General features: G+C 46.2%; 1 protein-coding gene across 1 annotated transcript; it reads left to right on the plus strand.

Moving 5' to 3' along the window:
- The first annotated feature begins 1,471 nt into the window (after positions 1 to 1,471).
- dcaf7 (ddb1 and cul4 associated factor 7) lies at positions 1,472 to 6,909 on the plus strand. The gene is made up of 7 exons (XM_049012888.1): positions 1,472 to 2,275; positions 3,650 to 3,808; positions 3,887 to 3,998; positions 4,104 to 4,222; positions 4,675 to 4,884; positions 4,980 to 5,097; positions 5,980 to 6,909. Exons 1-7 carry the CDS (start codon positions 2,138 to 2,140, stop codon positions 6,150 to 6,152), a joined length of 1,029 nt encoding a protein of 342 aa, XP_048868845.1. The 5' UTR covers positions 1,472 to 2,137; the 3' UTR covers positions 6,153 to 6,909.
- Positions 6,910 to 21,856: the final 14,947 nt, after the last annotated feature.

Genomic DNA, 21,856 nt, shown 5'->3' on the forward strand with positions numbered 1-21,856 from the left:
GCCGTGAAATTATGGTCCATTAGTAAATTCAGTGCCTGCTTAAACTACAAGTTTATGTGCCATACACTTTCAGCTCACTTTGGTTTTATCCATTTTATTTTCATATCATTGCACTTACTAACAGAGTAGTCGCTCTTATGCCTAATATTTTATCATGTTTAAAATGTATTGAAAGGTGTACGTTGAGGAATACAACTGACATGGTCACACGAGAGCCAGATTCTCTGGTTTGTTGTATTGCATTACTTTTATCAGCAGATGGCAATGAAAAGTCTCAATTAAGCTTCAAGGACTGAACCGGTTTTCAACACGATGTTTTGGGAAATCTTTATTTTGCCATCCCTAACCGTGCTTAAACTGACAACTCCTTTGTTGCCACCAGCACTTTTCTTTTGTATATTTTCAACTATTTGCTAAATAAATTACTATTGGACAGCATTTCCATTTTTTTTAAACTCATTTGCCAGATGCTTTTGTCCAAAGTGACATACAAGTGAGAATCACAGACCTGGGTCAGCCAGTCCCTGGTGCAGCTGGGGTTAAGGACCTGTTTAAGGGGTACAGTGGTGACTACAGGATTTGAACCATTGGCTTTTCCAATCATGGTCCCAGTTTCCTAACATGCTGATCCCCCCACGCCCAATTTTCTAAATTCCTTCAAAGAGTCACCTGACAAGCAATTTATCAATTTAGGAAACATTACAGCAATACAGTATCAGGGCAATTTCTTGAATTGACTACAGATTGTGCTGCATGTGATGATTTATGCGTGTATTTCAGAGTAAAACTATTAAACAGAGTGGAAAAACAATCCATTTTGATCAACAAGACTTATGCAATTTATATATAATAATTGTATCAGTATTATTTTTGTGATGCTTATATTTCTGTGAGTACGGTAACAGACTCTGGTCATAATCACTGTTGCAGATTATAGTATCTAATATTCTTTTTGTTACATGGAGCTTGCTTCTGGCTCAAGTTTCTGTTTCACGTCTCTCCAGAGTTGCCAGACCTACAAGCCAGATCCACCAATATACGGGGAATGACGACATGCTCGACGCGTGACAGAGACGCAATTCAAAAGTTATAAAGAAAAAAAAAACTAAAAAATGTATTACTTGACTGAATATTTAATAGATAAGGAACACATAACGTATGTAATGCACGTATTTTGAGAAAGCAAGAGATTCAATAACCTGGTAATCCAGACTTTGGTCTTGCAGAACGTTCTGTTTTGATATGACAACATGCTTAAAATAAACGGAAAAGGACTTTATTTTAACATACGTCTATTTGTTTATTCTCACACTTATTTTAAGGCAAGTGTCGTACGAGGTCAAATTGAATAATTTTGTTCTACACCGTACGATGTTCACGTAGAACAATATCGAAGGAATTCTACTCTATCATATTCTACATTCTCCATCGCGGGGATTTACATACCACTTTCCGGCAACCTGTCCGTTTTTTTCCTCCTTTCTTTTTTTGTTGTTGTTGAATCTTGTTTGATCGAACACTTGCTTTACACGTCTGCTACCTACAGTACTATATACATGCTTGGGGATTTTATCTATTTAACCCTCATAATTTAATCGACCGGATCTATTTAAACAGCTAATGAAAAAAAGAACCGTGCGTCGATAAAACATTAACCTGGAGCTTCTTCGACTGAGTCCGGAGACACTGGGGAGGCAAGCTCAAACTGGGCCGAGGCGATACATCTGTCGGTGGATAATAATATTATCTGAATTATAAATGATTATAAAGCACGGGTCTGCGGATTGCTAGCCGAGCTACTGCCGTTTCGCCCTGGATCTTGGATCCTGCAGCTTCGCCCGGTTATTGCGGCTCTCGCTGGCTGCCCCTAAGTACCCGAGCAGGATTCCGAACCATCTCTCCGCAAACAAGCCAAATCGCATCTTCTGGGGCTTTTCTCTTTGCCCTGCTGTCCCTCCCCGTCGCCATTTGCTGGGCGGCCGGGGTGGCTCGCTGACTGGCTCTGCTTAGCCGCCGTTAGCCTTTTGTTCAAGCCCGGTGCTGTTTGCAGGGGTGGGGGGTAGTAAGGGGGCTTTGCGGATCCGCTACGGCAGTCTGTGCGCGGTTTTAAGGGTCGAGCTTCCCGGCTACTCCCAGCATGTCGCTCCACGGGAAGAGAAAGGAGATCTACAAGTACGAGGCGCCATGGACGGTGTACGCCATGAACTGGAGCGTCCGGCCGGACAAGCGGTTCCGCCTGGCGCTGGGCAGCTTCGTGGAGGAGTACAACAACAAGGTGAGCGTCCTGCCTCCGCCGCCGTTGTCCTGTGCTTGATGTATGCCTGCAAGACAAGCTTCGGGAGGAAGGCTCACTGCCTGCTTCCTTAAGGCACCGGTCATTACCGTCATAGATTTCGGTGCAATATGACCTTATGAACTTAATATCATTCCTTATCCATCTGTCCCATATACCGCTTCATGCACATGCTGTTTAAGCTTAATTAGCTAGTTCGACCACATGAACAATAAAAGTTTCGTGTAGGTGCGTTTTTTTTTTTAAATCGTGCCAATTTTCAAATAAAGTATGGACAATTCTTGCATTAGGTGCGAAAAGTCGTCCAAAGTATTTCAAATACGCACATTTTATTCTTTGACTAACATTTTTCGAAACTGATGTACCGTGCGATGAAATCCTGTGTGTATGAACATATGACAGCTGAGAAGTGACATGGTCTGGATTTAGTTCGTCTTCCTCATATTCTTGTGCTGTATAACAAACAATAGTGCCATCAATACGATATTGTTTTACGCAATACCTAATTATCATTACTGCTGCTGTTTTCTCTACAATTAGTGAAGTAAATCAACAAATGATTTTTTTCCCCAGTAGTAATTGTTATAATGAGCATTTACACAATTTAAAGCTCAAGTCATTGCTAAATCAAGTAAGGCTTTATTGTCATCTCAGCCATGTACAGTACAGAGTGAAATAAAATAAAAAAAAATTCATGAATCCACAGTGCAGCGTTCGTGGCAGGACAGATAGGACACTGCTAAAACAATTTTCAAGGTGCAAAAAGAAGATTCCTGTACAATTATGAATAATTTAAGGGGATGGGAGACAGAGGGAAGATTAATATCTGTTCTTTCTACCTAATGTCACCTTTCACATGAGACACAATGAATAGGCACACTCCATAGCACTGGGCAATTAGTGCTGGAAATACTGCCCATGCTTAAAGTGGCAGTGCAGCAGACATAAACGGTTATAAACAGTATTTTACGGTAATTCAGCAGATGTGGGCATCATGAGGCAGAGTGGTGTTCCGAAGTGTGAGGGCCAGTGGGTGGGAAGAAACTGGTGCACAGTCTGGCGAAGCGGGACCAGTTGCTGTGGAGGCTTTTGCTGGATGGCAGAAGGGCAAAGAGTTCATGGGAGGGGTGGGAGGCATCTTCCACAATGCTGGAGGCTTTGCGAGTGCAGCTTATGTGGCCTCTGTTCTGGAGAATGAGACGAAAGGAAAATGCTGCACGTTCAACCACTTAAATAGGCATACCTGTAAATGTGAAGTGTGACTCTCATATACTGACCAATTCAATGAAAATAACTAGTCTGTGGAGCCTGAGGGTAGTCCTATTGGAACAGCTGTGATCTTGGACGTGTCTTCAGGTGCAGCTGGTGGGCTTGGAGGAGGAGAGCTCAGAGTTTGTCTGCAGGAACACATTTGACCACCCCTACCCCACCACAAAGATCATGTGGATCCCAGACACCAAGGGAGTGTACCCGGATCTCCTGGCTACCAGTGGTGACTACCTCCGCATCTGGAGGGTGAGATAATGGCTTTCTCACATCCCTCCAGCTCCTCCCTGATGTGTTTTGGTCTTTAACTAATCATTGTGTCTGCAGGTGAGTGACACAGAGACCCGTCTGGAGTGCCTGCTCAACAACAACAAGAACTCTGACTTTTGTGCACCACTCACATCCTTTGACTGGAATGAGGTTGACCCCAACCTTCTGGGTAATAAACACTCAGCTGTTTCTTTGGAATTTTAAATGAAGTGTTGCATCAGCAGTTTGTGCAGTAGAAATGTAGGTCTTTACGAGCTAGGTTTCCACCCTACAGGCACTTCAAGTATTGACACTACCTGCACTATCTGGGGGCTGGAAACTGGTCAAGTGTTGGGCCGAGTTAATCTGGTGTCTGGTCATGTGAAGACTCAGCTAATTGCCCATGACAAGGAGGTGAGAGATTTGTAGGACTTTTGCCCATTTTCAGTCAAAACGTCTGCTTAAGTATAAAATCAAGGATAAACCAAAGTATCTAGTCTTTCAGGAACTCGGTCTTCTATAGGGACCTTTCATCTATTTTGTTTAGCCTTACAAATATTTTGAAATCTGCATGAAATGACAGCTTGAAATCATTACAATTTTTAGTTTTCTAAACTTTTTTCGGAAGAAAATTTGCATGATACTTCCAAGTTGATGACCTTTTTAAAACATGTAATGCATGTTATCAGCAGGCAATGAAAATTTTAAGAAATGTATATAAAGCGTGCAAACCTCTGCAAGGATCCTTTCCAGATTGAGCGCAGCGCATAACTGACAGTTAACAGTCCCATTGAATTAAGTTGAATAAGTGTTAATGACGTTTGTGTGTATGCCGTATTGTGGTCTCTGTGTATCTGCTCCTGTAGGTGTATGACATTGCCTTCAGCCGGGCAGGCGGTGGCAGGGATATGTTTGCTTCGGTGGGGGCCGACGGCTCAGTGCGTATGTTTGACCTGAGACACCTTGAGCACAGCACCATCATTTATGAGGACCCCCAGCACCACCCCCTGCTACGTCTCTGCTGGAACAAACAGGACCCCAACTACCTGGCCACCATGGCCATGGATGGTATGGAGGTCAGTAGCTCCCCCCCATTCCCATTCCCACCCATTTTCATCCCCCTGCTTCTTGGTATCTGGTCTGTTGTACTTAAAAAGATGTTTGTCCCCAGGTGGTAATTTTAGACGTGCGGGTCCCTTGCACTCCCGTAGCACGGCTCAACAACCACCGTGCCTGTGTGAACGGCATCGCATGGGCACCGCACTCCTCCTGTCACATCTGCACAGCAGGTAAGGTACTTCTGAACCTGCGAGAGGGTCTGCATGCTGCCCATTATCTACATCATGCTTCGTCTGGTCTCTGGTCGTTAAAGGAGCATTTCAGTCCACACTAAAGTGAAGGCAAGATACGTAATTCTGTAATCTAGCTTAGGGATACTCAGTAATTTTTACCCTCAGTAAATTTTGTTCAGTCGTGGAGATGCCCTCTTCAGTAAATATCACCAACCTGGGGGAATTTGGGTCCCCTTGGTAAATTACTGTGGCTGGGAGGGAGAGGGGGATAAGGGTGGTTTTGCGTTTACATTACTTTGGTTCACGTTCAGACCGAAGTCTGCCATTTGCCTTGATTTTGCTTTTGTATCAAGTGCAGTTAAATTAATTATTCACCGCATAAGCATTCAAATTTCAATATTATTATATTAACATTCCAAAATATTGGGTAAAAGTATGAAATGTAACTTAAATTTAGTTTTTGTGTGCTTGTATAAGATCCAGTGGAAGGACCCAGTTCAGTTCCAAGTACTCATTATAAAAACTACTTGGACACAGCCAAACAGGTCTGGCTAGGCTCATGTCAGTTTTCAAAAAACTGTACAATAACAAGGCCTCTGTGTTTCCATGGTAATAGTCTCAAGGCTTTTTTGCTTGCTGCTACCCTGTGGCGAATGTCTGGTTAAATGGAAGTGACAAGGGTATTTTATTTGCAAACCAGTTGTCTTCTCTCTCTGCAAGCGATGGATTCCCTTGTGACATGTTAATGAGATGTCACATGATGAACTCCCTCAAGTGGAGAAAAGGGGAAGCAACCATTGTTAAAATGGAACAGGTTTGCTGGTTGTTTCATATTTTTTTATTGGTCCTGTAATAACTTGGACAACTTTTGCATCACAGCTGATGACCATCAGGCCTTGATCTGGGATATCCAGCAAATGCCAAGGGCTATCGAGGATCCTATCCTGGCCTACACTGCCGAAGGGGAAATTAACAATGTGCAGTGGGCCTCCACACAGCCTGACTGGATCGCCATCTGCTACAACAACTGCCTGGAGATCTTAAGGGTCTAGCTGTTGACATGGATTGTTCGAGGTGGAGGTGGTGCGGTTGGGATAGTAATGTAAAGACAGGTGCTTAGACTTTGGCTGTTGTAATGAATAGATGTGTGAGATTTTTGTTGAGTTCTGCATGAGTAGATCAATTTCTCGCACAACTCTCACTGGAAAGCACTGTTTTTAGTCATGGGCTCAGAAAGGTTTTATTTTTGCTGTAAATATTTATGTTAATATTTAATATTTTATTGTATATCAGTGTCTGCTTGTCTTAAGTAACTCAGTCTGAGTTGAAAATTCAAAGGCTGACTAGCCTTCTCTCTGCAGTCCCGTTTTTTTCTTTAAAACTTTTCCAGGTACAGTGGAATATAATATTCACCCAGCTCCTTTATTTAAATTTACACAAACTGTGAAATAGTTCAGTCTCAAAAAGATTTGTGAGGTAAATGTGTAGAACAATCTGCATTCTATGTAAGCTCCATATTGTCTGTTAGTCCATAATGAGAATCTTTTTTTCCCCCTTTCCAGTGTGTCAACATATGAGCCAGTGGCTTGCATGCTGGTGTGACACAAACGAAAGGTGGTTATTTTTCAGCCATCAGTCGGATTCTGAATGTCATGAACCTATTTCAGAGGTTTTTTCTTAAATCCTTACTTCCAGTATTTTCCTTCTCCGTGTCAGTTGCTTCGCTCTGCCCTAGTTGGACACTTATACCACCGTTTATTACTTTTTTGTTGTTCTTTCCAATAAAACCACTTGGTCAAGCTGCCAAAAGCGAAGCTGTTCTTAATTTTTTTCCCACAAAGACTGCGTTCACAATGAATGCATGACCGTTATGAGATTGACACACACATCATTTGACCCAGTCTGGGAAATTTGATTTACGATTGGTATGTGAGGAGCTACAACAAGCTGAGCCTTGACTCTAATTGATCGATATTTGTCCAACAACGCACCACAAGCAATATGAAAGCAGGAATCTTTAGAATAATTTCCATGGTTCTTGGAATTGTGGCAGTAATTGCAAGCGTCTAGTTTCAAAATATTTAGATTTTAAAATGGGTTTTATATTGTGTGAATTTGAATCCTCTTGCTGGCCAGACTTCATAGAAAGGTTGGGGGATTTTCATTGTAACACTTTTTGTAACTGTGGGTGTTCAAGTTCATTGATGTCCTTATGCACTGGCATATTTTATTGTGTGTCCTTCAAGGCCACAGTAGGTTTTATGATCCCTGGCTTGTATGGTGTACAACAAGAAGTATGAAGGTTTATTTTTTTTTCTTCCAAGCTTCTCAGTTTGCAAGGTATATATGTCTGTGCTTTTAAATATAAAAATGTGTATAAATGCTTTTTGCATAACATTAACTGTGGTACTGTGGGGAGCAATAGAAGTGGCATCTAGGTTTAGGACTAAATGTTACGTTGCTGTAGAGATTCATCTACTATACCGCGTGTAAACTAGGTTCATCAGCTTCGTATGACCAGTTAGGGTGCTTTTCCACTGCAACCAAGTACTGTACTTTTGGTACTTCAAAAACATACCAAAAGTACAAAACTTCAAGGTACTGGTTTTCCACTGGTATAAAAACTGGTATCAGCACTGAGTGATGTCAACACGAGGCAGGGTATTTTGTACTGAATTTGAAAAGAAGCCATATGGTATATATTTAGGGCTGGATGATGTGTGATATTAATACCAACATCACATGTTATGCACGTGCAATTCACAAATCACAAGGACCCTGATAGTCAGCTGGGTTGAGGTCAGGCTTTTTTCATACCTTCATACTATCCAGACATTATAGAGCAGGGGGGTGTCACTAAAATATCTTTACTTTGTTATAGGAAACAAAACTTAGCAAGCGTTGCAGTTTTAGTTTTCGTTCCTTTTCTAGATTTTGTTTATTTAAAAATAATCATTTTCATCCCCACTATTTAAGTCACTCTTTGACAGGTTTGTGAAAAATGTATTTTGAAATCCTTTTATTTGTCTTCATAAATATCCCACGTGGGATTACCCAACGTAATCACATTGCAGTATTTTTTCCAAAATCGTGCAGCAAATATTTTTTTTATTTTTTGTCATGCCTTCCAGATTGTTTTCGGTTCAATTCTGTTTTATTTGTATAGCATTACTGTTACGATCCGTGGATACGGGTAAGGCGTACGGGCAGGTAAGCGGGTAGAAAGCAGGCGAGCAAGCGAAGTACGGGGAAATACTGGGGATTTATTGGGGAACAGGAACCAGGAAGCACGGACATCGACGAACCTCAGGTAACATCAATGACGGACAATCAACTCTGGCAAGACAAGGACTCAAATAGACAGGACTGATCAAAATAACTAGACACAGCTGGCGACGATCAGGGAAACACACGAGGAGCGTACGAGCCGGGCATCATAATTACATTACATTGTTTCAAAACACTTTATATTACCCCCCGCCCAAAACCCAGCCTGGGTCTCTTCATTTGTCAATGCATACATTTTTTTTTTATTTAGTTTATCATTTTCTGAGCTTGTAACTTTTCCTCAAGATGGCAGTTGTATTGTTTCAGAGGAGAGGCAGACTATTTGCATAAGCAAATGACAACACATTTGCAAGTCCCACTCCAAAGGTCTGCAGTACCAAAGTACTCCAGCTGCATTGATATTTGGGGTACTGTAACTTTTGGTACAGGTACTCAACTGGAAAAGGAAAGCTATTGAAAGAACCATACCAAAAAGTATGGTGCCTGCTGCAGTGGAAAAGCAGTCTCTGTCCCCCAATTAAAATTAAGTTGCATGACATTATTCACTAGCGTCAAACAAGGTGCCATCACCACACAGTTTTGCCTGTCAGAACAGTATTCACTAGTATCTGCAGCAGAACAACATAATGAGATATTTATTCATCCCTGTATATCAGACCTGGGTAGTGGTCCCTATGTGGGTCAAATCAGAGCTTCACTTTCAGCAGGGGCAATTTTTTTAATGATTAGTTTCATGTTCCATGAAAGCAGTTGTATGTGATTATTTATAGGATTTTTGTCCAGGTCTGCTGTAGAACCCTTAAAGAAACTAAAACATTGGCACAAGTCATGTTGTCTTACTTTGTTGACCCCAATCTTGTATTATCCAGAGCTGTGCCTTTCTCTCCTCGCTGAGCCCTGATGGTAAATCGTTCAGGCCACCACATCTCACTGTAAACTCATCAATAAACCTCCTGTTTCCAGTCCATTTGTGCAACTCATTGGCATCATTTCCCGATCAAATCCATAGTGAATTATTCTTTCTAACTTTTCTCCAAAACAGTGTTTTCTTTATAAGTTGAAATTATTTGTTTACTGTCACGATCGTGTTCGCGGGAAGCAGCGATCGTGCGGGTCGGCAGGTAAGGAGAGGCAGGCAGGCAGGGATCAGGGCTAAACTGGGGTTTATTATGACAGGACAGGACAGGATCTGGAAACACACACCACACCAAATCCACAATGATGGACAAGGGTAACAGGCAAGACCAGGACTTAAAACAGGACAAGACTAAGCAAAGTAATCAGACAAGGCTGGAAACAATCAGGGAAGCACACGCGGGTAATCAGGGGGCGTGGCACACACGAAGAGCCGACGAGCCGGGTCATGACATAACCCCCCCCCCCCAAAGGCGCGCTACACCGGGCGCCTCTGTCCCTGCGATTTGAAGGTTGCTGGTTCAAGCCCCACCTCAGCCTGTTCCTTGAGCAAAGCCCTTAACCTGGAGTCCTCTGGGTGCTCCTACAGGTGGCAACCATTTATTGCCAAGGTTGGTCTCACCTATGGGGAGCAAGATGGGTTAGGTCAGGAGTTTCAATATTATCCGCAAAGAGCCGGTGTATTTGTGGGTTTTCACTGCAACTCCCTAATTGGATTATTAATTACAGAACTGCTTGGCTGAAGAGTCCTCACACTGAGTTTTAACAGCTGACCTACAAGTTACCCCAAAAACCTGCACACACACTGGCCCTTTGCGGATAAGATTGGACACCCTGGGTTAGGTAGAAAGAGAATTTCCACACAGGGATCAATGAGGTATAATCATTTCATTTATGTGTTTTCAGTTTTTACATGTTTTAAAGGCTGGCATCAGACCTCTTAAGACAGTGTATAGTAAAATAAATGTTTTGATACTACAAAGCATTGATCGAGTTCCTCATTCAGTTTAGCTCTGAATATAAACTATTCATTGTTGCATTACATTTTCTCCAGCTATGGTTGGATGAATTATGCTTAACACACAAACCATGTCTGTATGCTTTTTAATATCTTAAATAGAACTGTAGAGTTCAGAATGTAGTGTAAGTGATCTTACAGAATTTTTATGAACATGGCTATATGCTTTTACACTCCAGTTTTGTAAAAGACCCAAGGAGTTGCATGGACAGGTCCTAGTTGCATTAAAATGATTTTTTTCCTCAAAAACATGTACTGTCAGCCTCAGGCTTCCAGTCTGAAACAAGTATCAATGCAAACGATGTCTGACAGGAGCAGCACACTGACCCACCTGGGGAGAGCAAGGGTGGAAATTCTAATTCATTATCTTCTATTTCCAAAGGCAGTGATACCAAAAGTATGTGGATGCTATCTGCATATTCATGTTTCACAAATCCATCAAAGGTAGGATGCTGGTGGATTCATGGAGACCTGCACCCTCCCCTGTCATCAAAGCACCTTGGCTTTGTGTTGTGGATCAAATTTGTTTAGCTAGCCAATGCAGTCTAACGATTGTACCAGGCTTGTACTTCGAGACCCCTGTGCTAAAACAGTTAATTCACAAGAACCATGTCACTTATATAAAAAAAAAACATAAAATGTATGCATATTTCATTCAACTAAACAAATAAATAAGAATCAAATAAGATTTTCCACTTTTTTCTCACTCCAGCAGTTAGCCTGCTTTGAGTTTTTTTGTGGTTTTTCAGCCTCCCAAGAATAACTTCGCTTTATTTTAGTTAAACGTGATTCAGTAGGAAGTTATTCTCGGGTAGGTAATTGTTAATTTGATTAATTTAAAAGTTTAATTTCAAAGGTTGTTATCTCTGACCCTATCAGATACTTTAAAAAGTTCTGTTTTAACACAAGTCTTAATTTAGTGTTTTATTGTACTTGGCATTTTATTATATTAACTATACATTAATTAAATCAAGTAAAAGTTAAATACGCTATACTGGGCTGGGAGTAAAGGACGGGGTCATAGTGAGTGAGGTAATTATGGGGCCAGCTCAGTGTTGTGTCTGCAAGATGTTTTCCCTTCTGGACGTTTGCATCCATTCGAACTTCGTCTGCAAGCGATGTAAGTTAGTGGACTCACTCATGGTCAAGGTTCGTGACCTCGAGGAGCAACTGGCTCTCAAGTGGCACAACAGTGAGTTCCAGTGTCTTAAAACGTAGAATCTGTTGCACTCTTGGTTTCTGCGATACCCTGAAATAAAACCTTTCTTTCTTTCATTCTTTCTTTGTTGTCCATATATAGCTGCAAATTCTGGACTCCCTTTCTCCAGGACAAAAAGTAGAACTGTTATTCGATCCTCTTAATAACGCTCTAGAGAACGAAACCATCGTGACTGCTGTTTTCAGCAGCTTGTTGACGTCTCCAGATGACAGGGAGCTAGATGAGTTCTTTGAAGATTTTCATGATTTAGAGGCTTTAATTTCATGAGACTCTTATGACATTATAGGAATAACAGAAACATGAATGAGTGACAATGATGGAGAAGAATATGATATGATTGGTTACACATTGTTCTGTAGAGATCGGATAGGCAAGAAGGGAGGTGGTATTGCAGTATATATAAAAGAAAACATGCAGGCAAGGGAGCTCACTGATAAAAATAAAAGTACAGAAGCTGTATGGGTAAAACTAGATGCTAAAAACTCAAATGGCCTAATTGTCGGTGATTGTTATAGAGCACCTACTGTAGCTGCAGAGGAAAGCAGAATGTTATATGATCATATCAGGATTATGAGTAATAAAAATGATGTCATGGTTATGGGTGATTTTAATTTACCTGGGATTCAGTCGGACACAGTCTCTGGCTCTTCTGTAAATGAACTTGAGATGGTGGAATTCATACAGGATTGTTTGTTTACTCAGTTTGTTAATACCCCTACTAGGGGAGAAGCCCTTCTTGATCTTGTTTTCTCTAATAACCAGGATAGGATTGGAAAATTAGAGGTTTTAGAAGCACTGGACGGTACTGATCACAACATGATTAAATTTGGGGTTAATTTTAGTGTCCAAAAGGCAAAGTCCAAAACAAAAATATACAATGTGAGGAAGACTAACTTTAATGGTATGAGACTGAAACTAGAAGCTGTAAACTGGATGGAAAAGATCATTACATTATTGTCTTTCCTCCTTGGTATTGTATTAACACGCACCTGAATGCTCCAGACCAGCAAACTGCCAAAACTACTGCTTTTATAGAGGTGGTCACGATTGCTGATGATCAGTTAATTAGGTACATTTGATTAGCAGCCCCTACTGTTACTTACCCTCTTAATTCCACTGGAAGCAGTAAGGGTGTAGTTTTTCACACACTAATTCTGCATTTTGGCTTAGTTTTTATTAAATAAATAATCACACAATGTAATATGTCATGTGTTGTTTATCTGAGGTTGTATTGACTTCATTTTAAGACCAGATGATTATTATATCCTGATATGTAAAACTTTAGAATTGACAGAGGGTATGCTTTATTTTTTTACAGGACTAGCAAAACGGTTGAAGAGGCAATGGGGATCTTTTAAAAGCACATTGTTGCAAGTGCTGCCCTGCGATGGGCTGGCCCCCCATTCTGGGTTGTTCCCTGCCTCATGCCCATTGCTTCCGGGATAGGCTCCGGACTCCCTGCGACCCAGAAGGATAAGCGGTTTGGAAAATGGATGGATGGATGGATGTTGCAAGTGCAAGAGGACCTCATACCTGTTTCCAGCAAAACTAAGTCTAGGAAACTACAAACAAGGTGGTTTACTAAGGAAATTAAGAATAAAGTCAGGATGAAAAGAGCTCTCTTTCACAAATGGAAAATAACTAATAATTTAAAAACTAAGCAGGAGTATCTAAGTCTACAGGTTGAGTTAAAAAACAACATTAGACTCTCTAAGAGAAATGTCGAAAGAAAAATAGTATTGGAGGCTAAGGATGACAATAAAAGTTTCTTCCAATATTTTAACTCCAAAAGAGCTCTAAAAGCTGAAATCACTAATTTTGCAGGATAGTAAGGGCCTTATAATCGAAAATGAAATTGATATAGTAAATGAGTTTAATGTTTATTTTCCATGGGTGTTCACAGTAGAGACCATGAGAAACTTACCGCCATTTAGTATGAACACAGCATCGTCTTTGACCAATATATGTATAACTGAGGCTAATGTGGTAATAAGCCTAGCTAAGCTCAAAATAAATAAAATCGCAGGTGCCTGATGGCATCTTACCTATAGTTTTACAAGAGATTAGACATATTATTTAATATTCATTTAATATTAAAGGTTTAATAACCTTTAATATTCCAGAAATCTGTGGGTGTGGTACCTTCTGATTGGAAGCCTGCTAATATAATGCCCATTTTCAAAAAAGGGGATAGAAGTAACGCCTCAAACTATAGGTCATTCAGTTTAACTAGCATTACTGGGAAAATAATGGAAGCTATAATCCAAGTGAAAATGGTAGATTACCTGAATGCAAATAACATTCTGAGGAATAACCAATATGGATTTAGGAGAGGTAGATCCTGTTTAACAAATTTACTTGAGTTCTTTGAGGAATCTACAAGAGAAATAGATCACAGAAAGGCCTACGATGTGATCTACTTAGATTTCCAGAAGGCCTTTGATGTTGTCCCCCACAAATGGCTCTTGCTTAAGCTCAAAGCTGCATGGATTTTAGGAACTGTAGCAGCTTGGATCATAAACTGGTTAACAGACTGGAAGCAGTGAGTAGTTATTAGACGCACAATGTCACAGTGGGCCTGCGTTCATAGTGAGGTACCGCAGGGTTAAATTTTAGGACCCCTGTTGTTCTTAATTTACATTAATAATATTGACACCAGTACATACAGTAAACTGGTTAAATTTGCAGATGACATCAAGGTGGGTGGTGTAGCAGATACTGATCTAGCAGCACAGAGGCTACAACGGGATCTGTATTTAATTAGCAACTGGACTGATACCTGGCAGATGAAATTTAACATAGATAAATGTAATGTAATCCATGCAGAGAGCAAAAATATAAAGTACAGATATTTTATGGGTTCCACTGAAATAAAGGTAGGTGATTACGAGAAAGATCTTGGTGTGTATGTTGATGCTTCCATGTCCCACTCTCGCTAGTGTGGGGAAGCAATAAAAAAGGCCATTAGGATGTTGGGTTACATCTCTAGGTGTGTGGAGTTTAAGACAAGGGAAGTGATGCTACGATTATATAATTCCTTGGTAAGACCCCACCTAGAATATTGTGTGCAGGTTTGGTCACCATACCTTAAGAAGGACATTGCTAGAGAGAGATGGAATACCGGTTCTATCAAATTGACAGGTCGGGTCAAAAGGTCAGTTGTGGGCGGGGCTTGTGTAGGCGGGGCTTGGATGTGGTGGTATGATGTGACGTCACGGGAGTTGGATTTATTTATTTAATAATTTATTTAATAATTTATTTAATAATTTATTTAATAATTTAATTATTATTTTTAATTATTATAAAATTATAAATTATTATTTTAACTTATTATTTTAAATTATTATTTTAAATTATTTATGTATTATTTTAAATGATATTGAGGAGAGTGGTTATGAGTGTGTATTAATTTACTAAGTTATTATTTTAAGAATTATATTTTTATATTGAGGAGAGTGCTTACTAGTGTGGGGGGGGGGGGGGGGGGGGGGTTTGGTCGGACGCCGCCGCCGGGGGCTGAGCGGGGGTGGGTTACCTGATGGAGCGTGAGCGTACGGTGTGTCTGGTGTTGCGGTACCGTGGTAAGGTCCCGGGCTTTGGAGAATCCGCAAAGGACTTAGAACGCTGTGTCTGTTGCGGTACTGCGGTAAGGTCCCCACGGCCTTGGATAATCCGCGGAGAGAGCGATGCCGGTGAGCTGAGAGCCGTGCTGCTGCGCGAGTCTGAGAGAAACTCTGAGAGAATGAGACTCTGGGAGAAAATGATAAAGTTGGAGCAAAGAATGAGAGAAGGAGGAGGAGGCGGAGGGTCTGACGTCCAATAAAACCGCTTGGTGGTAGTTTTGACCATGTATGTGTTTTTTTTCCTCACGCAAGCATGTGTATTACATCAGCGTAGGTGAAATCCCGGTCAAGTGTATGGGGCTGCACTTTTGTACATCCCGGTAGGTCATCCGGGTCATCTCTAATAACTTGGCCCACACATCAAGTTTTGCACATTGGCTCCCAGTAAAATTCTGTCTTTCATGTATGACCGTCTGCGTACAAGCACAAATATGGGTTAAAAGAGAAACGCGGCTGTCACGATTCGCCGGGATCGCTGGGTGAACGGAGGATCGCTCAGGCAGACAGGCGGAGAATGGGGTACAGCAGACGGGCGATCGTGCGGGCAAGGAGCAGGCAAGGCAAACAGAGTACCGGGTATACGGGGATTTAATAAAGGCAAGGCAGGACAGGACATAGGCATCGACAACATCAATGACGGACCAAGGACTCGGGTAAGACATGGACTGAAATACACAGGACTGATTGAAAATAAGCAGACACAGCTGGGTACAATCCGGGAAACACACGTGGGTAAGCAGGGGGCGTGGCACACAGGAGGAGCCAACGCGAACAGGGCATGACAGAACCCCCCCCCCCAAAGGCGCGCTTCACCGGGCGCGCCAGGGAGGAGGCGACAGACGGGACACAGGAACCGGGACCTGGAGCAAAAAAAAAAAAAAAAACAGAACCATCAACGAGAGGCGGGAAACAGGACCGAGGCACAAAACAGGGCAAGTGACAGGACGTGAGACAGGAGCAGACACAGGACAGGGAAGGCAGAAAGACAAACCAGGAAAGGGGACACAGCGGGAACAGGAGGAACAAAAGGACCAGGAGTGAACGAAGGGAACAGAGGAGGACGAGGAGCAGAGACGGGAGGAACAAAGCGAGGGGGAGCAGAGACAGGCGGGACCAAGAAAGGGGAAGCAAACGAAGGAGGGACCAGGGCAGGAGAGAAGGGAGAGAAGGAGGGGGAACAGAGGGGAGCCCGAGGGAAACCCAACGGGCGATGGGTGGCAGCCGGAGGGGCCGCAGGCGGCCGGGAGGCCGGAGCCAAAGGGGACCTCGGAGGGGCCGAGGAGACAGGGTGAGGGACCCGCGGAGGGGCCAGGGAGGGAGCAGGAGGGAGCACCAGGGAAGGGGACGAGGGAGCTGGAAGGGGCCAGGGCGAAGGCAAGGCAAGGGGGGGAGCCGCCGCAGGCGGCGACGTCCTCCGACGGGCCGAAGGTGGGGGCCCCGCAGGCAACCGAGGAGCCGCCGTCGGGGAGCCCCCAGGCGACCGACCAGGTACCGGAGAGGGGAGCGAGGCGGGGCGACGAGGCATCGGAGGGGGACCCGCAGGCGACAGCCGACCCGGAGGGCCAGGAACCGCAGGCGCCCCCCGAGCCCCAGCGCAGGCGACGGAGGGCGAGCCCGGGGGCAGGGCGGGCGGGACCCCCGTCCTGCGTCTGTGTCCCCTCCCCTTACGGGACACAGACATTATGACCCTCGGTCGGGGTCGAGTTCGCCGGAGCGAGGGACAAGGGGTCACAGGAGCGGCGGCGCCTCTGGAGCTGCAGCAGGGAGAGGGGGCGCCGGGTCAGGAACACGGTCAGGCAGTGGGGGCGCCGGCCCGGGAGCTGTAGCAGGCGAAGGGGGCTGTGCAGGCAGCGAAGGCGGCTGCGCAGGCAGCGGCGGCCGCACGGGAGCGGGGTCCGCCGGCAATGGCGGCCGCACGGGAGCGGGGACTGCAGCCCTCTGGAGCTGTAGGAGCTGCCGCACGTCCTCTGCCATACTCTCCAGCTCCTCTGGGTCGGAAGCCGGAGTAAACGCCGCAAAGCTCCTCTGGAGTCGCTCCGTAAGCTCCGTTACCTCCGGACTTACTGGAGGGACCAGTTCCTCCCAGATCCTCCAGAACAACCCCTGAAGGGCAAAGAACTGGGAGGCGCAGTTCACCGGCTTCCCTAGGTGAGGCGCGGGTAGCGCCTCCGGGGTGGTTGCTGCAGGGGGAGAGAGCTGTGTGTCCGTGGGCGTTAACGGCGGGAGCTCCTCGGGACTGGCGATCGGCGGTCTCCTTCTCCGGCGCCCAGCGGTGGCGAGAGGTGGTGCGATGTCCGGGAAAACGGGCGGTGAAAGAGTCGGCTCCGGCTCCTGGTAAGGGTAGAGGAAGGGCTCTTCCTCCTTCTCCTCCGAAGCGATCCATAGCCGGGAGAGCGAACAGGCTCCCAGGCGGATCGTCTCCTCCGGTCCTCTCTTCCTTCTCCGGGTGCCTTTCTTTCTGTGGTCCGTCATTCTGTCACGATTCGCCGGGATCGCTGGGTGAACGGAGGATCGCTCAGGCAGACAGGCGGAGAATGGGGTACAGCAGACGGGCGATCGTGCAAGCAAGGAGCAGGCAAGGCAAACAGAGTACCGGGTATACGGGGATTTAATAAAGGCAAGGCAGGACAGGACATAGGCATCGACAACATCAATGACGGACCAAGGACTCGGGTAAGACACGGACTGAAATACACAGGACTGATTGAAAATAAGCAGACACAGCTGGGTACAATCCGGGAAACACACGTGGGTAAGCAGGGGGCGTGGCACACAGGAGGAGCCGACGAGCAGGGCATGACAGCGGCGACTATTTTTATTATTATGTCCAGCGGGGTTTTCCTCTTTTGGTAAAGAAGGTATCATCATTGAGCCCTTACCCTACGTGCCAGCCAAAGAGCCACAAGTTTCATCGAGGCCTTACCCAGTGAGTATATTATTTCTTTTATTCGTGTGATATAAACGCTATTCAATTAAAAAATAACATTCTAATAATAGGTATTCTCTGTTTTTTTTCTATGTACAAGAGAGAGACTGCGCTGACCGGTCAAGAGAAAATCTACAAGAGACCTGAATCAGCAGTGTTATAAAGCACATAGCCAACGCTAATTAATAAAGAATTTAAGCATAATAGCCCTGACGTACCATGGCCTATAGCTGGTAGAAATGGAGCTATCCTACGGCCTACAAGATAAAAGCATATGGCACCAAATTGGAATCAGTAGTCTTTAAAAGAATAAATGAACTAGCAACTGTCTCTGGGGGAGCACCCCCCCGGTTAGGTACTATTAAGCAGCATTTAGTGACATGCATCAAAACACATTTTTGAAAACTTTGACAGAATAAAGTCTTAGTTATTTTAATAAATACGTTTTTCAGTAAATGTTTATTCACGCGCATGCAAACACACACCCCGGAGGTCAAACTAAAAAAAAAAAAGTTGATACAAACTACAGCTGTATCAGACACGCACACAAAAACACAAAAGAGTTTGCTCAATCAAAAAAACACCAAACATATTGTAGTGGATTTAGGGGGGAACTAAGTTCACTACAGAAAAGGAAGGCTCAACACAAGGAGTTCAAGTGCAATTTGGAACACATCCAACCCTTTATTTACCAGCCTTGAACAAGGCTAAAGGAACCTGTGCGCCCTCTTGCATTCGGAGGTTGCACTGCACTGATTCACCTCATGAGTCCACCTCTTCCCCCCCTTTGCCGAGCGAGCCGCGCCCACTGTCATTAACCAGGCTCCGCTTCACGAGGACGGTGGGGCGCGGCTTCCCCCGGCAGGCAGCCTCAAAGGTGCCAGCACCCATCACAATAACCACACAATGAACCCATGCCCTTAACCCCAGCACAACATAGCACGATATCAGAACAATATAGCGCTAACCCACTCCCAAACCATGAACTCCCATAATGCTCCGTGCGGCCAGTGTGGAAGCAGCCAATAAGGAGGCAGCCCCGCCCCCCACAGTCACTACACTGCCCCCCCCTTAGATGTGGCTGTCCCCAGCCGCAGAGTCCAGCACAAAGTCCTGCAGAGGGGGGGGAAGCCGCCGGACGCGGCCCGAACGACGTAACCTGGTGGAGGAAGGAGAGTTCAGTTCAGCGGGGGCATCCACCCCAGAGTCCCCAGTGGCAGCATCCCCAGTGTCCGCGGGAGAAGGCATGTCCTGGCGTCCACAGCCCCCATCTGGTGCCACCCTTGGCTGATAGGGAGCCAGCCGGTCTACATGGAGCACTACATCTCTGCCCCGCTTCTTCAGCCTAACCCTGTAGACCACCTCAGAGAGACGCTCCAGCACAACGCACGGCCCCATCCAGTGGGAGGCGAGCTTGGGCGACACCCCCTTCTTTCTAATGGGGTTATACACCCAGACTCGCCCCCCTGGCACGAACTCGCGCCCGCGCGCACGCACATCGTAGGCACGCTTCTGTTTGGTGCCGGCATCTGCTGTGTTTTGCCGTGCGAGCTCGTGCGCCGTGCGGAGGCGCTCCCTGAGGTGGCCCAGATAGCCCAACCCTGCTTCGCCTGTTACCTCTGGCTCAGGAGGGGAACCAAACACCAGCTCCACAGGTGTGCGGAGCTCCCGCCCGAACATGAGTGACGCCGGAGTGCACTGGGTGGACCCCTGAACCGCTGACCGGTACGCCCATAACACAAATGGAAGGTGAAGATCCCAATCCTTCTGCTTATCACTGCACAAAATCGCAAGCTGCGTGGCGAGCGTGCGGTTGAACCGCTCGACGAGGCCGTCGCTCTGGGGGTGCAGAGGTGTGGTGCGCGTCTTCTGCACCCCCAGCAGCGCGCAGACCCCGCCGAAAACCTCGGCCTCAAAGTTGCGGCCCTGATCACTGTGGAGCTCTTCGGGGACTCCGAATCGCGTGAACATCTCGTGCACGAGTACCGTGGCCGTGGTGGCGGCGCTCTGGTCAGGTACGGCGAAACCCTCTGGCCACTTAGTAAAGTAGTCCATGGCTACTACAATGTAACGGTTTCCCCGCTCGGTGATGGGAAACGGGCCCAGCACGTCAACCCCCACCCGCTCCATGGGCGCCCCCACGCGGTAAACCTGGAGTGGTGCACGTGCCTGCTGTGTCGGCCCCTTTTTGGCTGTGCACCGATCGCATCGGTGCACAAACATCGTTACGTCCTCGTGCGCGCCCGGCCAATAGAAACGTTCACGCAGCCGCCCCAACGTCTTCGCGCTCCCAAAGTGTCCCGTACCAATAGCTCCATGGACGAGGCTTAGAATGCTCGGTCTTAGTGCCCTCGGCACGACCGCTTGCCACAGCACGCTTCTACCGTCCCCACGCACCCAACGACGATAAAGCACTCCTTCGCGCACCACCAGGTTTTCCCATTGGGACACGAGCGCTTTTAACTCGGGCCCTACGTCCGTGATGTCTGCCCATGCCGGCCGCTGCCCCGTCTGTACCCAACGACTGAGCCGCTCGAGCTCCGAGTCTGCTGCCTGCCCCTCCTTTATGCTTGCGTGGCTGATGTCGCAGTGCAGCCCCGTGCTAAGCGCTCTCACACTCTCAACTCCCTCCTTCCTATCGCAGTGGCGGCAATCCACGCACGGTCTCCGTGAGAGTGCGTCTGCGTTCCCATGTAGCCGCCCTGCCCGGTGCACCACCACGAAGTCATAAGTCTGGAGGACTTCTAGCCACCGTGCAAGCTGCCCTTCGGGCTCGCGAAACCCCATTAGCCACACCAACGATGCGTGATCAGTTCGCAGCGTGAATTTCTGCCCGTATAAGTAGGGCCGGAATTGTTTCAAGGCGCTAATTACTGCGAGCAGCTCCTTCCGAGTCACGCAGTAGTTCCGTTCTGGCTGTGACAAAGTGCGGCTGTAATAGGCTATCACGGGGCCTCCCTCGTGCGCTAGCACTGCTCCTAGTCCTACATCGCTGGCATCGGTGTCGAGAACAAACGTGCGCTGTGGATCGGGGTGGCCTAATATCGGCGCAGAGATGAGTGCAGCGCGCAGCACAGAGAAAGCGTGCTCGCAGCGCTCATCCCAGTCGAACGCGACGCCTTTCTGCGTCAGCCGGTGTAATGGGCTCGCCACGGTCGCGAAGTGCCTCACGAACCGCCTATAGTAAGATGCCAAACCCATGAAGCTACGCAGCTGCCTGATGTTCGCTGGCGCTGGCCAGTTTTTAACGGCCTCGATCTTAGCCGGGTCGGTGGCTACACCGTCCTCGGTCAACACATGCCCCAAGAACGTAACCCTACGCCGGAATAAGTGGCACTTGCCCGGATGTAATTTGAGCTTTGCTCGCCGCAGCGCACCGAATACTTCCTTCAGATTCGCGAGCGCGGTCTCAAACGTTTTTGCGTGTACCAGCAGGTCATCCAGGTACACCACGCATCGAGACACCGGGACGTCCGCCAGTACCCTCTCCATTAGCCGCTCAAAGGTGGCTGGGGCGTTACAGAGGCCAAACGGCATGGTCGTGAACTGCCAGAGTCCCTGCCCGATCGAGAACGCGGTTTTGGGCCGCGCGTCCGGCGCCAGCCCCACCTGCCAGTATCCGTTCCTCAAGTCCAGCGAGCTGAACCACGAGGAGCCGGACACGCGGTCCAACGCCTCATCGATGCGGGGCAGGGGGTACGAGTCCTTGCGTGTCACCGAGTTCAACCGGCGGTAGTCCACGCAAAATCTCCACGAGCCGTCTTTCT

The sequence above is a fragment of the Brienomyrus brachyistius genome, chromosome 5 (genome assembly GCF_023856365.1).
Source record: "Brienomyrus brachyistius isolate T26 chromosome 5, BBRACH_0.4, whole genome shotgun sequence".
Lineage (NCBI taxonomy): Eukaryota > Metazoa > Chordata > Actinopteri > Osteoglossiformes > Mormyridae > Brienomyrus > Brienomyrus brachyistius.